This window comes from Camarhynchus parvulus, chromosome 3 (assembly GCF_901933205.1).
Source record: "Camarhynchus parvulus chromosome 3, STF_HiC, whole genome shotgun sequence".
Taxonomy (NCBI): Eukaryota; Metazoa; Chordata; class Aves; order Passeriformes; family Thraupidae; genus Camarhynchus; species Camarhynchus parvulus.
In genome coordinates, this window is record NC_044573.1 from 88,124,503 (window position 1) to 88,147,435 (window position 22,933).

At 36.8% G+C, this 22,933-nt stretch overlaps 1 protein-coding gene across 1 annotated transcript in view; it reads left to right on the top strand.

Moving 5' to 3' along the window:
• The window catches only part of RNGTT (RNA guanylyltransferase and 5'-phosphatase), a 171,048-nt gene that overhangs the window by 12,848 nt on the left and 135,267 nt on the right, over window positions 1-22,933 (top strand). The window contains exons 5-8 of the mRNA XM_030946306.1: window positions 4,311-4,386; window positions 7,514-7,763; window positions 13,407-13,516; window positions 14,270-14,371. Coding sequence (XP_030802166.1) covers window positions 4,311-4,386; window positions 7,514-7,763; window positions 13,407-13,516; window positions 14,270-14,371 — 538 coding nt within the window. The remainder of the gene's footprint in view (window positions 1-4,310; window positions 4,387-7,513; window positions 7,764-13,406; window positions 13,517-14,269; window positions 14,372-22,933) is intronic.

Consider the following 22,933-nt stretch of genomic DNA (forward strand, 5'->3'; position numbering starts at 1 on the left):
AACTGGATTATCAGAGATTCTTTAGCAAGTCTCACAAAACTGGTAGTAGATACTAGGCTAAGTTTTTCTTCTGTGGTATAGAGTCTTGCAGTCAATATTTGAATGTTCTGAGCATACTTTTATTCAGAGAGAAATAAGTTCTGAGTTTATTTTGCATCCCTTCTAGTTTTAGTTAAAACTATTTTACTCTGATTTTTGTCAATCATATTAATGTTCATTTCTATCTGCAAACTATCAGAGACAAGAAGTTACTTTGCAGGTGAGTTTCCAGAGTCAGAAGGGTCCAGAGGATGTCATCCTCTATCTTCTTGGATGGTAATTTTGCAGCCTTCTTGAATCTGAGTGTCTGTGCAACTTATGAGTACATGGAACAGTTGTTTGTGCAGGTATCATTGCTAAGAGCTTGGTAAACTAAGCTGGTACTTTCATGCAGTTTAGGATTCATCCAGATACATGGTAGGATAGCTGAAGTTATTGGAAGGGACCTGTGGAAATCAGCTACTCAGTTGCCCTTCTTTAGAACAGGGCTAGCTAAAGCAGCTTCCTCAGGACTATGCCCATTTGGCTTTTGACCAGCCTTTAAGCTTGGAAACTCCACAACTTTTTCTGGCAGCCTCTTCCAGTGTTTGTTCTTACAATATACAGGTGTTTTTTTCTCGTGTTGAAACAGAATTTATTGTATTTCAATTTGTAGCCATTGCTTCTTGTTCTGTTGCAGGATGTGATACTGCTGAGAATTTTCTTTTTTTGAGTGCTTGAGTGATTTAATTTTGTCACACATTTTTACAACTAGTTTTCTTTTAGATGCTTGCTTGCTTCTTTTTTGCACACAGAATGCAGTTTAGTTCAAGACTCCAGCCAGCAGCCAAGCCCCACACAGCTGGTCCCTTACTTTTCCGCTGGTGGCACTGGGGAGAGAAGTGGAAGGGTAAAGGTAGGAAACTCACGAGTTGAGATAAAGACAGTTCCATAGGGAAAGCAAAAGCCGTGCACACAAGCAAAGTGAGGAATGAATTCTCTGCTTCCCATCCCCAGGAGAGCAGGGCCCCATCACACCTAGCAGTGACTTGGGAAGACAAATGGCATCACTTTGAATGTCCCCCCATTCCTGTTTCTTCCTCCCACTCTATACACTGAATGTTCTATGGTCTGGAGAATCCCTTTGGCCAGTTTGGGTCAGCTGTTCCAGCTGTGTCTCCTCCCAGCTTCCCAGGCACCCCTAACTTCCTCACCAACATGGCAGCATGAAAATCAGAAAAGGCTTTGCTGCCCAGCAATAACAAAAATATATCATCAACCCTGTGTTCAGCACAAATCCAAAACACAACCCCACACCAGCCACTGTGAAGAAAATTAAGAATCTGCTTCAGTTGAAACCAGGACAGAGATCTGTGTGTTCTTCTCTGAATGGTAACACAGCTACATGGTTTAAAAGATGGGAGCTGCTAAATGGGAGTGAGTGGAACCAGTTCACCAACAGCATTTCAAAACTTATGCCAGACATTGTTGGTGACTGATGCCATTCGCTTTTCTTTTAGTAATTCCTCATTTTCAGTCTTCTTTTGCAGTTCTTTCACTTGGTGCTCTGATATTTTAGAACTTGAAATAGTGGTTATGGTCAGCAATTTATAAAGTGCATGGATAGCATGGTGATATCCTATAAGTAGCAGACCCATTTAGTTGATATTTCAACTTATAAAATGCCATTTTTAGTGTTGAGTCACTAACTTTTTGGTTTTGATGAATTGTGGAATGTTTTTTCATCATTTAGGCATTTCACCTCTTTAGGGGAAAAAAGTCAATTAGAAAGAGCCAAAGAGAAAGTACTATGTTGACTAAACTTCTGAAGAACATGTTGTTTAGGCTTTCGTAATGAAAGAGAAATGCTGGAATTTTCCATTTCCCTTTTGTGAATTGCTGAAGTTTGTCATTTTGGGCACTTGTTTCTTCTGACAGGGCATCAGATGGACTGGTGTGGAAGATGTTTATCAAAAGTGAAAGAGGTCTACAGCAGTGATAGTTCTGTACCCTGTGTGATCTTTCTCTTCTAAGCCATATGGTCTCATGCTGAGATGCTTCTTATCTTTGTCATGTGTATAAAATTATTGACTTAACCTTTTTGGCAGCAGTAGCAGCTGCAGGACTAGTGGTAGCAATTGTGTGCAATTTTGTTCTCAGTGTCATGATTAGATGTGAAAAGAGACTAAAATATGAATGTTAAGTGATCAAAATTTTCAATTAATCTAGAGCAATATAGGAAGGAAACTATTTTTGCAGCATGAAGGACAGCATTATGCCTGCCAACTTTAAGGAGGTGACATACAAAAATTTTGCTTCAGCAGAAAACAAAGGAGAAATGATTGCTAGGAATAAATTATATAAGAAAGCTAAAATTCATTTTATTTGATGCAAGTTACACAGTTTTTAGTATTTTTAAATGGTTAGAAATGATGAATCAAAAAATTCATGATAATTTTTACCTTGCTTTATCAAGAAGGAAACTTTGGTGGGGCAAACACAAGACCCAATCCTGTTACAGTTAATACCTACTTTCTTTTACCCACTTAAAGTTGGTTTGGTTTTTTTTCATCAGTCTACTTTTTGTAGGTACTCTGGTTCTCCAGTTGAAAAAGTTCTACTCAGTGTAGAGGAGTGTATAAAAAAGATAGATATTCACATTTTGTTTGAATATGCATCAAGTGAATTGTTACCAACCTTGCTTTACTAGTTGTGGTAGAGAAATGAGCAAATTAATTAAAGCTTAATTGGCTTGCTTCATGGTGTTGTGTTCCAGGTCTTGTACTTTGGGTCACAACCACCCTGGCTAATGCTGCAGGCCTGGGGAAGAGCAGCTGGAAAGCTGCCTGGTAGAGAAAGACTTGGGTGTGCTGGTCTACTGACCATGAGCCATCAGCATGCCCAGGTGGCCAAGGAGGCCAGTGTCCAGTAGGATTAGGAAGTGATTGTCCCCTGGTACTTGGCACTGGTGCTCAGGCATTGACATTCTGGAGGGTGTCCAGAGAAGCTCAGCAGAGTGGGTGAAGGGTCTGGAGCACAAGTCTTATTAGGAGTGGCTCAGGGATCTGGGATTGTTTCGCCTGGTGAAAAGGAGACTCAGGGGTGACCTTATCACTCACTACAACTGCTTGAAAGGAGCTTGTAGCCAGGTGGGGATCGGTGTCTTTCCCCAGGCAACCAGTGACAGGACAAGAGGAAATGATCTGAAGTTACACAGGGAGGTTTAGGACATTAGGAAAAATTTCTTTTCCAAAAGGTGAAGTTGTCAAGCACAAGAAGAAACTGCGCAGGGAAGTAGTTGGGTCCCCATCCCTGGAGGTACTTAGAAGCTGTGTAGGTGTGGCACTTAGGGACATGGCTCAGTGGTGGACTTGGCAGTGCTGGGTTAATGGTTGGATTCAATGTACTTAAGAGCCTTTTCCAACCTAAACAATTCTATTATTCTATGGTAACCACTGAAAAATGTTAAGAATAATTGCGCTTGATGTTAGTGGAAACTTTAATGATATTTGTAATTTTAAATTAAATAGGAGGAAGAGGCAACATTCTGTCTGAATCCTTCATGACATTTTTAATAGCACAAGTTTTCAGGCTGGTCTAATTATCACTAGATGGTGCTGTTGCCTTGAGAGAAAAAAAATGCAATGCATTTGACAGTGTATCCCTCCTTTCATTAAGGGATGAGTTCAGTAAAACAGAGGCTGAAGACTTAATTCCTTTTTTCACATTAAAAAGATAAGTAATTCAAGATGATTGTACTGATGTATAGTTTTCTTTTTGTGCATTCTTATTAATTTTTTCAAAATTAGTAAATCTGACTTAGCATGTTTATAGTGAATTTGAGATAGAATTATGGTCTATTGGCACCCCTTTCAATTTTGAGGTAAGGTAATATGAATATGATTTTTTGCCTGATGATATGAAATGAATGTCATGCTTGTTGAATCCAGTAAAAGCTCAATTAATAAATTTGATTATATTGCCTTCTGACAAGCATTTGAGCAGATCTGTGAGTCTTATCTGTATTAGCCATATTTCAATCACATTAAGTTAGTGCTCTTGATTGTGATGAAGTGTCCTATACCGTTGCTGCTGCTTATTTGCAGAAAGAATGTAATAAATTGCCTTTCAGGCTTATGTGCCTTATGTGGTCTGTACTGCTGTGATGGGAAGGGAGATAACCTTTTAATGTTACAGATGAAGGTGGAAGGATCTAAACCCACACTTTTGATACTAACTATGTTTGTTAAAACCACTTGTAAGTGATGATGCCCTTGTCTTGTCTTTTCTAGGTGTCCATTGTACACATGGTTTCAATAGAACTGGATTTTTGATCTGTGCCTTTTTGGTCGAGAAGATGGACTGGAGGTAACTTTGTATGTTAGTTCCTGGGGTTCTGTGGAATGTGGCCAAAGGGTTCTTCAGTTTGTTTCAGTCATTGTCCTGTCAGCTGTGCTAATGTATTCACTATTTCTTGTTTTATAGCTGCCTAGTAATCTTGAGTAAACAGCCCATGTTAACATTTTTTGTATCGTCCCTTGATAGCTTAGCCTGTTGCAATCAAGAATTCCAGGTCTGGTAGGTCAAAAGTCAGCTGTACCTGCCATGTGTGGGCTTTAGCAGTGTATGTATCATATTGTGTCTCTTTCCCATGACATGTCCCACATTTTAAGTAAGAATGTAGAGTTCAGAGATTCCTGAAAGATTATTTCCCATACATTTTCATCTTTTTTGTGTTGGTGTGGGTGTAGGTTTTTGGGCTTTTTTGAGATCTGAAGAGATTAACTAGAGCAACATCAGAGTAGCATACATACTTCTGAAGGATTGGGAGCAAACAAAGTCCTTGTTTCCAGCTTGTTTTTTGGCTAAAGTCTACAGCATGCTTCTATACAGACTCATCCATTTTTTCCATCTTTTAAAAACGTTGGTTCCTTCATACAGAGTTATTATCTTTTTTACATAGCATTAGTTTTAAAAGGAACCCCAAACCCAAACAATGTCTGTACCATCCTGTTGGACATAACTTTTGCATAGCTTTTGATTTGTAGTATTCACAAAACACTATTTCCTTCTTGACAGAGTCCTGTGAAAGTCATGTTTCTTGACAAGCCTGTTAAACATTCTGATATTTCCTATGTGTAGTCCTTTAAGTGAAGAAAATTCTGCTCCTGTTGCAGGATTTTCTTGTGACTGGACGTACAGTTATTGTGCTTAGCATACATGTGCAAGCTGTTTGCAAAGAACTAGGTCATTGCTGTCTGTTAGTAAACCTGGAATAAAGATATTGGAGTAATGGAGATGAAAAACCTTTAGTAATGGGTGGTTGAATCTTTGCAGGATCCCAGCTGTGTATAGGAAGTAGACACAGACACAAATGGCTTTATAGTATGATTCCCGTTGTTTCTATGAATTAGAAAAATTGTATGCTTTTAACCGAACAATTTTAAAGTGGCATGCAATAATTAGGCTTAGAATTGATCCTTTGTTCTGAAGAGGAAAGGCACTTGAATCTCTTTGGATCTCCTACTTTTATGCAGCCTATCTGTTTTCAAACCGTGGTGGGAAAAGCCTTAAAACTCAACAGCCATGTATTATTCTTTTGCTTTGGGTAATTAACTGTGTCATGTTTGTTAATCTCTGTCAGATTATTTTAATAGAACATCCAGATGTTCCCTGGTAGGACAAAATGTCCACAGCGAAGGAAACAATTTTGGCAAGCTGCTGGTTAATGCTGACCATTGTATTGAGATAAATCTAATTTGCTGCATCATTCTTTAAAATAAGGCACTGTTTCTTGCTAATGAGGAAATAAGATCTTCCTGATGGAAAAATCCATCTGTATTCATTCCTTAAGCGTATGAGGTAGAAGTGTTGTGTACAGTGGGATATATTTTATAGTTAGTTTAGACAAAGGCCTGAAAGCTCTTCAGCTTTCTGACTGGTAAGGTCAGAAACCTTACTTGATTCTCTTTTCAACAACTCATTTTTCCCAAAGACTGCTGTGTTTCTAGAACCTGGAAAATTATTTTTTTTTCAGCTAGGGTTCTGTATTTGAGATCTGTGCCACCTCTTTTGGCTTTCACTGCCAGCTATTCCAGAAGATTATAGAGTTCTTCTAACATCAGAAAAAAATTTGAGCATTTTTCAGACTCCATAACTTTTAGCTTGTTTTGTCCTTTCAGTGGCATTCATTACTGAAGATGTGAAACAATTTAAGAGAGATAGCCAAGTAAAAAATGTCTTGTGAGAAAGAAATTAGGAGTCTTGGAAAACAGAATGGGGAAGAAAGGTCCTTCTAAGTAACTCAGACTCTTAAACTGTCATTTTTGAAGTGATACTGTGTGATAGTGTCACTCTGGAGAATGTCATGTTTTCTCCTCTTATAAAGATCAGAGGAGTGAATCAACCTTACTGGTTCTTAGACATTATTTCTGTCTATTCTGCAAAATTAACCTCTTAAAGTTCTCAAGCTCCATTTCATACTGAACAGATCAGACAAAAAGAAAAAAGGATTTCGAATTAAATATCTGGAAAAAAAAAAGTAACAGGGTGTAGTATGTGCTTTTGTTCCAGTTTTAAGACACGTGCTTCTCAAGAAGCCTAACAGGGACATCTCTCTATTTTTGTGGTTTCTCCTTTCCCCTATATAGTAAGATTGTAAAATGCTGATTCTTGGAGCCTTACTGCTCTTCATAACCTTGATAAATGGACGACAGAATTATATCCAATGTTTTTAGTTAAACATTTCCATAGGATCTATGAAAATGGCAACAATAAAACCCTTGTGTTGTGCTCAGTCTTGTATGTTTTGGAGAGTTTTCTCCTTGGCTGGTAAAGATGCATGACTGTTAGTTTTGATTTCTAATTTTTTTGTGGTCCAGCTTCCAATTTATTTGAGCAAGATTAAGTATTAGGTTCATAGTAAAATGCTACTGAACCACAGTCCTTTTATGAGAAACTTCTGGAAAGAGAAGTAATTTAAAAGATTAGGGTGGTTTTTCTCAGTATGATGGCAAAACCTCTAATGAGAGGAAAGACAGTTCTTACTGGAGAAAAATGTAACCATATTTGAATTTAAACATTTGCATTTTTCTTCATTAAGTTTGTTGATATGTTTCTTTGGTCTTCTGTTGTGTTTGTGCAGTCCTCAGGTATTTACCTGCATGTGACTCATTGCTTCTCTGTACCAATAAAAAAAAAATTATCTGTGATAAAACAGTGATCAGCAGACCACTAGGAGCTGCAATAAGGTGTCAAAGCAGCTGCAGTTACTTGAGAACATTTCCAGTGCCCACAAAGTTATACAGAATCTTCTGCAAGAGCAACTGCTACCTGGCTGATCTAAGCATGGACTTTCAAATATAAGGAATGTTTTTGCAATTACCACTTCAGAATTTGTATTGGTTCTCAGTCCCAATAATTCTTATGTTTGGTAAAGCATGACATGATTAAGACATGTAAATTAAGCATCCAGAGTAATTTTTTTTTTTTACAGTATTGAGGCTGCTGTGGCTACTTTTGCTCAGGCCAGACCTCCAGGTATTTATAAAGGTGACTATTTGAAGGAACTGTTTCGTCGTTATGGGGATGAAGATGATGCACCAGCACCACCAGAGCTTCCAGAGTGGTGCTTTGATGAAGATGAAGAGGAGGATGATGATAATGGTAAAACTGGAGGTCCAGAATCAGAACCTGGATCATCAAGCTCTTCCTTTGGCAAGAGGAGAAAAGAACGCCTAAAACTGGTAATTTTGATTTGGAATTTAATATTTGAATGCTGAACATAATTTCATAACCTCATACCCATGAGTTACCTCATCATACATGCTATACATGTGTCACTGCTCTTGCAAATGGGGACTGGAAGCATTGTCTGTAACTGGAAAAAGTTGTAGTAGATACATAGTAAACTTTTTAAATTTCCTATGTGAACTGTGAACTTTAATATTCAACACCTCAAATATCCCAGTTGTAAAAATGACTTAAAAATTTTATAATATAACAATTTTTTGAGATAGTAAAGTGCTTTTTAATTATTCAGTCTGTCTTTGGAGATGAAATGTTATTAGAGTCAGATGGAAACAGCTCTTGTTTTTTGTAGTCATGTGGATGAAATTCAGAATTTTTAAAATTCAGTGCTCATTTTGGTAAGTAGTTTTTCTTTGGAAAATTTTGTGGGATAGAAAATTGAATTAGCAAAAAGCAATATGAGCTTAAAAAACTCAAGGCAGCTTCAAGATCATAATGTGTTCAAAGCTTTAGCTTTGTAAGGAATACAGCTGATCACTTGCTGTGATTTCTGACATACATCTGCATAATTCTGATTAAATGAGTTACTGTAGTTACCATGATATGGAACTAATACTCAAGTACACAGAGTATATTTATATAATCTGAAGACTAATGACTCAGTTCTTTTCAAATTCCTGACTCACTTTTTTATTTGCAAATGAAATAGGCTAGACTATTGCTGAGTGCAAGAATAGGGTTTTTTTCCATAATACTGAGTTATTTTACTTGTGCGCTGAGGTGTGTTTGTTTACGAAGACATGGAAATCCTCATATTGAAATAGGCTGCAAAAAAGCATTTTGGTGTTACTGCAGCTGGTCAACAAGGTTTGCAGGTAGAGTATGGAAAATGTTAACATGACAGAAATACAAAATCCAGTCTAAAGAAGCAAGATGAACTTTGAAAACTTTCAAATTATAGCTTATTTGGAATAAAAAATTTCCCACACTGTAAAGACATAGTAAAAGTATATTCATGGGATATCACCACTTCCTCCATAAGCCTTGCAGTAAGACCTTGATATCTAAATATTCTGGAGGGGGCTGGAAGCTTAAAGTTTTTTTGATGTGTCTTCTGATGCATTAGGAACTGAGGTGTTATGATGAATTACAATGACAGCCTCTTTTCATCAAGCATAAAACTCAACTGGTCTATTTAACAGGAATGATATTGGCTTCCCAGGCTTTTTCTTGTCTGCCACCATAGTTTTGTTGAAAGCTGGAAGCTAAATTATACGAATAAGCATATTAATAACTAAAATTTAATTATGAGTTAGATAATTTGTGAAAGAAAGAGTCATCTAGTTAATATGCATATTCGTATAATTCAGTTTTGCAGCTCTGAAGGAACATTCTTTGACACGAAGAGGAGGAACGGGCAGAATTCTTTACCATGGTTCTTGGCTGGCAGATGGGACTGCTTCTTAACTCAGTAGAGATGGATATTTGTGATTCCTTGTAAATATGCGGTCTACAGGGGGAGTGAGTATCAGGTAAATACCTCTTGCTCAGATATTCTGATTTTACTGTCTAAAGGGCTACATTTTCAGTATTATGTTGGTTTCCTGCAACAGATGTTTCCACCTTTATAATTCATCTCTTTCCTAGAAGCCTAGGGGTAGGCAGTGTAAAACTAGAGGCAGCTGTAGTGATAGCAATGGTCTGAATTTTTCTCATTTTGACCCAAATCTTTGTGGAGACAGAAGAAAAGTTTACTAGTAGAGGAGGAGACAGCTCCCAGGCATCTTGCTAGGGTAATGAATAGTCAGAAACAAGTGCTAGCTAGCCTGTGAAATGAAGTTAATATGCTGTCCATTTCAGAAACTCTAATGTGAGAAACTTTACTGCAGCATTTTTCATTAAAACTTCATATTTTGATGTAAAAAAATCTTGACAGCCTCTCTTTCCTACACTACTACAGAATCCTTAGAACATAAAGCCATTACAATTTCCTTTGTCATCACCTGAAGGAAGTTGACAGGTACCAGGAAATGAGCTTGTTGCAGTCTGAGGTGCCACACAGGAAATCCAAACAAGTTTTGACTTTGTCAGTGCATGCAGTATCGATTGTAGCATCAAAACAACATTATTAACTGACACTTAGAATCTCACTTCACGAAAAAAAAATTTCATTTTGCAAATCGGACAAAAAGTTGTAATTCTGAGCCAGAACCTACAAACCTTTCATGGGTCAAACTTTTACTGTTTATAAGGAATGTTGTCTTTTCTAGTCCCAAGTAAATTGCATTTTATGGGGTGTGGGATGCCGTGCTTCTGAAACGAGTGGTGACATCTTAAACAATCTGGAAGAGATGGTGGCTGTTAATGATTTAATTCATGATTTTGAGTGCAGGTGTCTTGTGGTCATCTGTGAGACAGAAGGAAGCAATTAAACTGATTTGATGTAATGAGGATAATATTTATTAGTTAACTATCACAGTACAATTATTCTAAATATTAGTGACTTGGGGTTTTTCTGCTTAACCAACCCTCTTTTGCAAAGTTTAACCCTTGCACTTATTCTGCCAATTGTGGGCATCTTGAAGGATATGGGAAAAATACTATTTTTTGATTTGGCAGCACCATTTTATGTGCTTGAGTATGGGTATCCTTTCCTTCTCCATGTTAAATGCTTATTAGCTCACTTTTCCCTTATAGTATATTTTTTTTGTACTACTGACCTTTCTTGTTATCCTTTGTATTCTGTCATGTTGACTCATGTTTTCCTGATGCTGTGGTGCCTGTAATTGAATGCAAGCCTCTAGTTGAGGCCATCCTAGTAAGGCTTAATAGGGAAAAATTAATTTCACATGTCTTAAGGCTAGTACTTCTGTTTATATATCTCAACATAATTGCCTTTCACAAGGCAGAACAATACTAATTCAGCTTTTGGTCTCTTGCTGCTTCCATGTATTTTTCTCTAATTATCTACCAGTGTGTGTTTGTATAATTTCTTATCCATTATTAAGTGTAGAACTTTGTTTATGCTGAATTGCACAGTGTTATCTCCAGCCCATTTTTAAAATGAAGGGTAACACTGAATCTTAAACTACCATCCCAGTCTATATCTGTGTTAATAAAGTCAGAGATGTCACAAAAATAGGCATGCTAATAGGAAGTTTAGTGGAAATAAATTGATTATCTTATGCCTAAACCAGACCCTGCAGATTCTTCCATTTTGTTAGAGAAACACTAACGCTGAACCTGATTTTGAAACAGGTTACACTTCTGGTTTATGGAAGTTAGATCTACCCCATGTTTTCTGAGTTCCTTGATGAGGACAAGATAAGCAAACAAAAAGCAAACCAAGGCAAATGCATACAATGCCAATTCTGTGAAGCCTGTTTCATTATGAAAACCAAATGTTTAGTGGAACACCTTTGCTACTGAGTGACAGTCAGTATGATTTTGTTTTCTTTTTTGCTTGTACATGCCAAGAGGCAGTTACTGTGATTCGGTCCTGTGTTTTTAGGTATTAAATCTAAGCTGGTAAGTGTAACTCTCTGTCTCTCACTCCCTTCATTTTAGAAGATATCTCTTCCTGACATGTTTTGGAATGTTTCTTGCCTTCTGGGAGTCAGTCTCTGAGCATATTGGCAGGCAGTCAAGTCTGAGTAGCTGAAGACAGCTCTCACCGAGGCCTGGTGATAGCCACTAGGGTCAGGAAGGTGTGTGTTTGGGGCTGTTCCCACTCCCCCACTTCTCCAGATGGTGTTTAGGATATGAACCAACACAGGATGATCCACATTGCCTCTTCTTCAGCTGAAGTGATGGGTGGAGAAATTTATGGCAAGTGGGGCAAGGCTGATTTGTACAGGTGGTGTGAAAGTTGTGCACAGTGTAGATACCAGTGCATGTAGTTTCCCTGGATCCTTTAGGGCTTATAAACTCTTGGCTTAGTATCCATGCTGAGGAGTCAGTGTGCTCCTGGTGATCTGAGTTCTCTGGAGTCTCTGCACCGTGGTCTCCAGTGTTCTGTTTCCAAAGGCATTGGTAGCTGAACAGTAGGGTAAAAACTGTATGGATCTGGTTCAGCTTTAGCACCTTATCCGAGGAATGTCCTCATGAAACCTGAAATGCTAAGTTAGCCAAGCACGAATACCCAAGTGACTCACATTGTTTTCATAGTGCTGTGCCTTAGTGATTATACTTGCAGCAGATAATCTGCAAGAAACACTTTCAAATACGAATTTTGTGTTTATTACTTTTTCTTTTCTGGAAAATCTTTCCCGTTCCCTGCCTGTTAATTCAATCTTAGCAATTGTACTGGCATTCCACTCTGCCATTATTCACAGAAGCAAGGCAAAACCATCTTCCTTTGTTTCCTGGTGCTCTTCACCACTTATCAGAATGCAGACAATGTGCTGGCCAGGCACGAGTAGCTGTCTGCCTCTCTCGCCCACTCCCCTGCGTGCTGTTGCACTGGCTGGTGCCCATGTAAATTGTATGGGGTGAGTGACACACACAGTCTGTGGAACTCAAGGTAGTTAAGGTTATGAACCAGTATATTTCTTTAGGATGTTCTGTTCTCAGAATGTGATTTGGTGATGTGACTGAGCCAATCTTAACTAACTTCAGGCTGTACTGAAAACTGTGGTCCTACTTTTCCCTGCTCTTCCTTTTGCTCCCTTTGTGCTGTCACTAGTACTGAGTTATCCTATGGTGAGCTAGTTTAGGATACTGTTTTGGCAGAAAATTATTACCAATTTATGATGTTATTTTTGCCAAATTAGTTCCTAGACTTGCTCAAGTGTATAACAGATGAGTGCCGCAGCATGTGGAAATGCAGAGGAGAAAAATACTACTCCTTTCTGGATTTGTTAAAGCTAGTTTCAAGTGTTTTAGAGAACAGATATGAGATACTTGTATCTTCACATGCAGGGTTCAACAGGTGAATAGTCATGGTTTGATCTTCTCTGTGTGCATTGAAAATTTATTTGAGATTCTGTTGAATTAAGTCTGGTTGGTTTGAGATCTCCATAGAAGTCGTTAATTTTGTAGTTTTGTAGACCTGGTGGCTTTCATGTGTTCAGTTATGCATGATTTGTTTTTATTCCTCTTGGCATCAAACTTTTTGTAGAATGTACAAGTTATTTTAGAGTTTTATTTCCAGATTGGTTTTTTTGATGTCTACATAGGCTTTTCTGGGGCTTTCAGGATAGCAGCTCCACGCTAATAACCTGGTTTAGATTGAGAAAAAATTATAAAAATTTATTTACACAAATATTTTGTTACAAATCTGCTGTTTATATTTTCTCTTTTGTTAAGTTTGTCCTAGATCAACGTTCTTGAGAGTATTAGCTAAGTAGTGTAAGCATCTAAATACTAGTTATCCCTTCCTTTTGCCTTATCCTTATTGCCTTTTTTAAGTTCGATTTTTTTCCTCATAAATAACTCATTTAGTTCCTGGGTTTATAATATGGCTCACCTGTGAGTTTCCTGGCAAAGTTGAGCTAATGTATCTTAACATTTGGGGGTAAATCCTTAAGGAATGTTTAAGCTAGTATTGCTCTAGAGGGTTGTGAAAACAGTCTTAATCTTGTATTGACATATTCTGTTTTGATTTTATGAGGGCTTTAATGCTAAATTATTTTTTTTAGGGTGCAATTTTCTTGGAAGGAATAACAGTTAAATGTGTGACCCAGGTGACAACGCAACCAAAATTAGGAGGAATACAGCAAAAATGTCAGCAGTTCTGTGGATGGGAAGGGTATGAGAATATTTAGAACTTACTTATTACTCTTGAAATAAGTGTTGTATTTTGCAGAATGAAACTGGTCATTTTGAAAATGAGGAAAAATGTGACCATGGATTTATTAAAAAAAAAGCCTCAAACACACTTGGCAGTGAAAGTCTTGCACTGTACAATGAAATGGAATGATCAATTTTTGATGTTAAGAAACAAGATTCTAGAATTACTTTTCCATTGAGATAACAAAGTGTTGTTGTTCAAATTCCAGATGTGGCCTACTCCAGCTTTACAAATGCTTAGTTCTTTCTCAAACAGTAAATTTATTTATACCATTGCTATTACACTTAAATATAGAGGTATAATACTCATTTTTACAGCCAACTTGGATTTGTGACCAATGCTAATGGGAATGTTGGTTTTAGTGTCTATGATTCTGGACTTTTCCATTCCAAAGTTGGTGATCCAAACTACTTCCTAACTTGTTGATGCTTATCGTGCCTGTAATTTTTAATTTAAATATCTCTTTCTGCAAAGCTAAAACTTTGAAGTTCCACATAATTTAGTGTTTTGTCATAAGCAAATAACTTTGTTCCTATGAGATAGACTTTTGACTTCTATTGCAAAATACTTTATTGGAGAACATGCTCTTACTCAGAGTTAACCTTGCAGCAAGTCAGGTATGAGGTGTGACTTGAGTCTGATGTGAAAAATGTATTTACTTGTGTGACTATTTATCGCAGAACCATTAATAAACATGGTTCTTTTTATTAGGACTGGATTCCCTGGAGCACAGCCTGTTTCCATGGACAAGCAAAATATTAAATTTTTGGAGCAGAAGCCATACAAAGTTAGCTGGAAAGCAGACGGCACCCGGTAAGTTCATTTTAAATGAAAAAGCAAAACACAGTAAATTTGGTAGACAGTTTGTATTTTCTCAGGAAAGTGAATTTGCTTGTACAAAGGACAAACCACAGCAACAAAACTGGCTCCAGAGATTAATTTTTATTCTGACTTGGTACCCCACATTGCTGAAGTTTGTGGCCAAGTTTCTTTCTAGCAGCTGTTTTACACCCTGACTATTAAAGGCAGGTACCTTTATTCTCCATAACCCTTGCCTGACTGTCAGGCATGACTTGTCACCAAGGTCTTAGAATAATCTTACATAGCAGTGAGAGTTTGCTAAGGTGAGGACTTTATAAGCAAAATTAAAACTTCTAACTGATCCTTCAGAAGCTGGGTAGGATCAGAAAATTTGTAGGGGTATTTTTTAAATTTCATCCTGTGATCCTTTGTTCAAACATGTAGTTCATGTCAGCTAAAGAGTCAGTAATTTTATCTTCCCTCACTAGTACTCTTACATTCATTGCAGGAGTGCCTTTTGTTTAATAACAAACTACAACCTAATTGGACTTATTGGACATATTCTAAAGTTTTTCCTGAGTTCTTTATTTTGCTAGGTTTGTTATCTTTAATAATAGAACATCCTAGATAATGAAAATCCTGGAGAATATGGGGAATTGCATGTCTTATGATAATTGCCTAGTGGCTCCACATGGAGTCAGTCAGGATTCATCACAATTCAGCCAGAACTAAGCTGTCTTGTACAAAAAAGCCCCAGACCCTTCCAAGTGTCTCTCCTGTGTGGAGTTCACACTTCAAGGGTTTATTAGCTTGGGCTGAGCATGGTGTGAAAAGTCAAAGTAAGCTTGCAGTCAGTATGGAGACCTAGCATTAAGAAATGTGTGGGAATAATTGGTTTACTAACACTGGCTGTATGCACAAGCACTTAGATATTGCAGTGCAGGTGTTCTCAGGGTGGGAAGCTACAGCAGTGGGGTATTGGGAGGTCAAGGCATATTCTCAGGGCAGTACAGGGCATAGGGCATTCCAAAGCTGCTGACCCTGAACAAATGAAGTCAGCCAGCTCTTAAACTGACCTGAAGAGTCTTTGTCATATCCTATGTTATTAATTTGGAAAACTGATGTCTTAATGTAATATTCTCATTTTCTTACTCAAGTGTGTGGATGGGATGCCCACGTTCTGAGTACTAAAGCAATTATACAGAACATGGTAGTGTACCTGGAAGACTGCATTTTGTGAAAGAAATTGAAGTGTACATGTCATTTCTTGTTAAAATTTTCAGTATTTTGAACAATCTATCCTCTGTTTTTAGTTTTAGAATGGTAAGAAAACAGAATGGAGGAAAAACAAAATTGAAGGAACTAAATGGCTCTTTTAATTTTTTTCAAAACATAATAACTGGTAATAGATTATGAAGATACACAGACTGATAGGTATATTCAGAGAAGAAAATGGATTTACAGAGATCCAGTGTTAATGAAATTCACCTTAAGTAATATGAAAGAGAGATTAAAGATGAAAACCTGAGCTATTATTTGGACATTTAGATACTTTGCATGATATGTATCCTAATCAACAATGAAAAATTATGATCATTTTTACATTGGACATTCTTCTAATTATATAGTTGTTCTCCAGTGATCCAGACTCCATACGCAATTAAACAGATTTTCATTAGTTATTCTGAATGCTTGTGTTGACAGGCGTGACCTTCTTGAATTTAATATTAAGACATCAGTTAGTGGAGACCCATTTATGGATCCCCTGCTTCCATTATCTGGAGATGGAACCCCTGTCATCAAATATCTCTGAAGCTATTCTGTTAAAAGTGGTTTAGATGCATCAGTCTAGACCTTACCTATGAGAATATTATCAGGCTTGCATGCTTTTTTTGTTTTGTTGCTTTGTTCTCTCTCTTTGCTTAAAAAGCACTGCTCTTTTGTCGACCTTGTTGGACTTAAAGAAAAGCAGATGCATAACTAATAACTTTCTGTTATACTTTCTCACTGAAATAAAACAGTTTTATTTTAGCTAAACTAACATTTGCTCAACTTAGCCAAACTTCTTAAATGTCACCATTTGTTAACTACCTGTATTTGATTTCTTCAGCAGTATTCTTTCCTAGAGGTTTCATGATTGAAGCATTTTTGGTACATTCTTGTAACTGATATTCAGTGTCAGTAACTTCACCAATTACTTTTACTTTTATTCAAAAACATTTGCTAATTCTAGATTCCCATTGGAGCTGAACCTCTCATCCTCTATTTTAAGAGCTGTTGGTTTTGCTTTTTTGTGGTTGGTATTTCTTTTTGCCACTTTCCCCATTGTTTAGGGCTTTTTTCCAGTGGTAGAACTATGCATGCTTTTTTGGTTTCTTAATATTGTTGTATTTTTCTATCCATAATTTTAGAGAAAGTATTTCCCTGAATAAAAGGGCGTTATTTCTCAAATAATGTTGTCTAACAATATGAAATTGATTAGTTAAATTATTCAATAGTGATTCTATAAAATATCTTGTGGGATTTACTGGAGTAGCATCTTACATATTTTTTAAGTGTGTGAGTTTGGTTTGGATAAAACTCATCCTCCTTTGTTCTCTTGGAGTTCTGAGTTCAAAATCTTTTGACTTAGCCTTGCTTAGCCTAGTCTGCTGTGGTTTGAAGAGTTTGAGCTTCATTGTGGTCTTGCTTTTTCTGTGCCTGGTTTCCAGGGCCCTTGCTGCATAAGTATTAGCAGGGCACCCCTCCTGGTTCTGTTCCAGCATTCCTTCTGGAGTATGTTTGTCCCAAAGGGAAAAACGCAGTGTGAACAAATACTTCTGCCCTCATGTTTGTAAATGCCAATGTATAAAGATGTGCGTATTTGTATCTTAGGTTTAGAGAAATGAACTTTAAATTAAAAGATCTGTGAAGCTCATTTAGCATTGTCACTCTTTGGTGAAATATTTCCTTTGTGCCAGCTACTTGGTTGTATGTAAATGCTGTATGCAAACTCATGCTGTTTTGAAGAAAACCACCTCTAAAATTATATTGCTTTAAATTATTATTATTTCAATAAAAGTCACTGAGTTCTGCAGCTATTCTGACTGGTTTGGTGTAAATTCTCAATATTTATTGGAACAGTAGTCAAACTATTGGTGTCTTATAAATAATTTTAATGCTAATCTATTCAAAAGCCAAAGGGCAAATTTCCCACTAGTAAAATCATGCCTTTTGGCTTTGTTGAGATGAAATATATGTTGTATGTTAACAGGAGCTACAAAGTAGATACATTTTTACAAATGTATCCAATTTTGCAGCGCCCTGTTCTAAAATAGTAGTTACTGTCTAAATAAGGTAATTGTAACAACATGTTCAAGGCATTGCTGGATGACTCTGCATTATCAGATTTGTACTGTAAAATGATTAGCCAGGTGGGTAATGGCTTGTTGTATCCCTTCATATGGATCTCATTAATACTGTTTGTAGCAGATGCTTGTTCTAATGAGTGGAGCTGACTGTTCAGGCAGGGTAAAGTAATGAGACACCAGTTCTGAAGGAAAGACTGCCACCACTAAGAATAATAAGAAGCTTAAAAATGGCTGTGGAATAATTCAAATCAATACAATCAAACAGGACTAGGTTTTACGGTGGCAAAATGTGACCTGCACTAAATGGAACCAATTAAGGGGAGTGAGTTATTTTCCTGCATTTCTGTGAGTAGCTTTTTTATTTTTCACATCTGTACACATGCAGTTTTAGTGAAAAATAATAAATGTGATCATAATGCTATGGCTGTTCAATTATGTTAAGGCAGCTATTTAAAAAATGCAGAACAGGTAGTTCTTGCCAAAGGCTATTAAATTTGAAAAATCTTCATGCAAATTGATGGCTTGAAGATATCTAAATATGAATAAGTAGATACAGAATAAAACAGCTCTCTGAGAATTGCTGCTAGTTGTTTAATGAGTTTGTAACAAAAAATGCATATATCTCTAAAGTTGTTTTTCTTTCATGATTAGCAAATTACATTTATATTAAAAGAAAGCCTGTTACCTAAATAATTAACTTTTTGTTGTTATCCTAATACAAAATAAAAATAGGAAATGTATGCTTAATTGTATGATAAAACTGATGGGCGTTTTTCAATTGTTTATTAATCAGTTTGATTTATGTTAATGTATCAATCAATAAATCAATATATCTATATATAGAGAACATAATTATTTTGATTTAGTTGCTATATTATCAAACTTGTGATAGCTTCCTTTTTTTTAATTCAGCTTTTTGCAGAAATTGAAAAAAATTTCTTTTTTTTCTTTTTTAAAATGGCAGTTGCAGCCTTTTCAGAAACATATTTGTGACCCTTGAAGGAAATCTATTCAGTATATTTTAAGATGACTTTTCTATAAATGTCATGAAAACAAGGTTGAAGTTTCTCTTTAATTTCTATGGCTCAATAATTTTTATTTCCCTACTCTTTGATCCTTTACATGATGAGATGAAGCGTATGTGCATAACTCTGAAATTGCAAATTCCTAATATGAGAAATTATCCAAAAGTAATTTGGTCCAGAGTAAATAGTGAAAAAATAATCACTGCTAAGGAACAACTCTTAAGAAAAAAAAAAGGGAGAAAATTGAGAAAAATGTTTGTTTTAGAACTTAGCAGGTAAAAGGTACTAGCCAAAATTAAGTGACAAGGAAGCAAAATGGTTGCCTGTCTGTAAAGGCTTAAAGAAAAGATACTTGAATGGGTTCATGGAAAAACTATTATCCCTCAGAGAGAGGGGAGAAAAAGTTGAGATAATAATGAGAATGAAGAGGGACAGAGGAGATTGGAGAGTAGTACTAATCCAATTAAATCCCAAATCTATACACTTGAGAACTCATTATTAAGAACCAGAGAACCATTATTAAGAGACCAGATTGTCATGAAAGCAGATGTGGAGTGTCCTGGGTTTGCAGTGGAAAGCTTGGCTCCTGGGAGCAAAGATATTAATGTGGAGCTGAACTTGAAGGAGGCTGTTGGAAATGAGAAAGAAGCCGTGGATTAATTTTCAGATTGTACAAATTACATGACCAGATTCTCATGGATGTGAAATTTTCTTCCTAGTAGTGGAAAGTTCCTGAAATAGAGGTTTGCAAAATTGATAGTCCATTCTTCCCTAACTTAGAGGAGGAGGACAAAAATGTAGGGTGTTGATATTTTCAGCCATCTTCAGAAATGGTGTTAGCAGGGACGTTATGGCCTGTTGATCACAATAAAACATTTATGAGTAAAATAATGTTTCTCAAGGTATGAATACTCTCTCCCTGGGCACCTTGCCTTCTGACCCAGATAGCTACTGAGAAGGTGAACTATTATAAATTGTGTTTTGAGTGTCTTGTCATTGAGTCACGTTTAGACTTAATATATGTTTGTGGCCTTGGAGTAAGGAAGGAATGTTGGCCTCCTAATCATAGGATAGGGTGAAGAACACATACAAGAATCATCTGACTGCTTTTAAACCACACCTTCCTTTTCCTTCTTCACCACACAAGAATCATCTGGCTGCTTTTAAACCACACCTTCCTTTTCCTTCTTCCTCTCCACACTTAAGAAATAGACTTAAATATTAATCAGTTTTGCACCATTATCTGGTATTCCTTTCTCTGTGGCTGTGACATGTTTCAGTGGTGGGAAATATTAAAGGATGGAAATATTCCATAGTTGGGCATGTGCTGAATAGACTTTTCAGGACCAAATGGATTTTTTTATAGGAGTGACAGGTTTTGTGAACAGCTGGGCTTAACCCAAGTTATTTGATTCCAAGTTAAATGAGCTTGATTCAATTGTGCTTATGTAACTATCAGCAATGGGCACAACCTCAACTGGTAATTACACATCACTTGTGTGTATAGGACAGCCATTCTTCAGACATTTTATTATTTTCATTGAATGTCTCAAAGAAGTAGTTGTAAGGGTTTTTCTATTACTATTTGTATGAAATTGTCAAAATGGGGTGACGCTTAAAGAAGAGATTTGGAACCTTACTTTAAGAAACCTTACTTTAAAGATTGAAGTGACTGTTCTTAGTCCAGTCTTCCAATCACCACACTGTGCTTTTATAAGTTTTTAAGGTCATGGGGGGGAAAAAATGCAGTTTTTGTTTACTTGCCATTGTCATTTGTGGTCCTTCTTCATAATTATTTTAACAATTCTTTAGGGCAAAACAAGCTCACTCATTTTAAACTAGTTCTGTATATCTGCCTCTGTAGATGGAAGAATTTTGGTTGAGAATGAGGCTGCAATCCATGTGGAATTTATTTCATTGACTTGACTCGGAATAATATATCTAAGTAGAGATAGTATGTATTTTTTCTGGAAACTAAAGTTGTGAAAATTATTGAAATGGTTGCAGTAAAGCTTTTACTCCCTTCCAGTCAAGATTAAAAGCTCTAAATAAATAGCTGTTATAAACTACAGTACTAGTAGTTAGTAACCTGCAGTTTAACTTTGAAGTGTGAAATGATAACATAATGTCAGAAGCTTCTGCCAAAGTATATAAAGTATGAAACATAAATGGTTCAGGATTAAAATGTATAAAATGCCTTTCTAATGATGGCTGAAAGGAGCAATTCATAGATGTTAAGCACTCTACAGCATTCCTCTTAATTTTCTAAAAAGCAAATGCCTAATTCATGGTTTTATTTTCGGCATTTAGGTAGGAGAGGAAGAGAAGATGGGATGGGGAGGCAGGAATGGTGTGTTTGTCATTAGAGAGTTGGAGATTCAGAAGCTGTGAGTTGTTGCTCGCTCTGCATCTTAATAATTGTCCTGTACACTTGTATTGGCCAGTAAATTTAGGATTACACGACTAATACTTGCCTGTTTTCCACAGCATTAGAACCCATAAATATTGTATGGTTTCTTGAGTTTTCATTTGAGAGTGTAAAAAGAACTTTTGTAAATTGAGTTTGGATTAAAGGCACTTCTGGTTTGTTTAGCATGTCCCCAGTCTCTAGGTGAAGCTATTCTAGTTCAGGGCAAGGAAGGTCTAGTACAATGTGGCTTCATTATCTCCTCCTTTTGCCATGTTGTCCTTTGCCCCTGTTTTCCCTACTGTACAGGCAATAAGGGCATGTTTAGGCTTTGGCTAGCAGACTTTGACAACAGAAAAGGAGCTGTCAGGATTTCATAGCTGGACTTGTGGCTATTTTCAGATATCTCATTCATTTTATTTAACTATTAATTTTGAGCCAGGAGAGGTCTCTTTTGACTGGGAGACTGTAAGTCAAATGAGGCAGCATAGAATGTCACAAACTGTTGGACTTTGTTCTCATATGGAAAAATTGGATATAAAAAAATATCTGGTTTTGTGTTTGTTTTTTTTTGGGGGGGGGGTGGGCTGGTGATGGTGTATTTATGTATTTATTACTAAGGCACGTCCGTATCACTTTGTTACTTCTTCATCTCCTGAATATTCCTTTTACAATCATTGAGTCAATGTAGAGGAATGAATAAATAGGTGTGACAGAACCCATTATCCCTCAAGTGGATCTAAATTGACTTGAATGGCCAAAGAAAGCATTCTTACTCTAGGTTGTGGTTTCTCATTTATATATGCTCACAACCCTGTCATGACTCTGAAAGAAGGGTTTTGTGTCCCTTCCTTGAGTGTTTAAGGAGCAGTTCTGGTGAGATACTATACAGGAAGTCTATTCTGTGGAGAAGCAGGCCTGATACTTCACAGTTCTGAAGCCTCTCGACACACAAAGTTCTATTGGCACAATTCTGGGCTCTTTGAACAATGCTACCTAACTGATTATTCATATGTAACTATTTGAGTATTTGGACAGATTGTCTTATAAGCAAGCTCTTTTGTTTATTTATAAATAGTTAATGCATTAAAATGCATTAACTTATTATGTAGCTTGTGCTATGAATGCTAATCTCAGAGTATTCAACTGTAGTACTAAAATGTTCTAATGAGATCCAGATAAAGGGTGTGCCTGCATGTATATCTGCTTTTCAAACGACCAGTATCAGTGATTACTGGCTTATTTATTTATTTTCCTTTCTCCCAGACCACTTTTAGTGGAACAGTACATGCTGTGGCTGCTGGTTCTCCTAGGGGGGATTACAGACACATCCATGAAGCATAACGGCTTATGTTCCGTCAGGGAAGAATGCCATTCAGTTTGTGAAGTTGAACTATACAGATATCTAGCCCCTTTCTCTTGGAGCTGATCTATTCTGTGAGCACAAATGGCAGTTGTGTTCCTGCTGTGGCTTGTGCCAGTGATGCAGGTGGAATTGACCCAGAACACACTCTGGCATAAATCAGTTCCAGGTTAAGGGGATCTCCTTTTTCAAAGCTGTGTTACTCATTTTGTGACTGCTCTGTAACTGCCCTCCATGAGAGACATTATGGTTCACTTGCTTGGGAAAGAAGCAATATAACTACTTGTCATCTAATGCTAAATTAATTTGTTATTTTTTCTTATATAAATTTTTTAGCCTGTTGCTTCAGGCATGAATTTTGCCTTAAAGCTCCAAGATATTTTCAGACAAAGGTTTGTGGAGAGGTATGGAGCCAAAGAAGATCAAGCA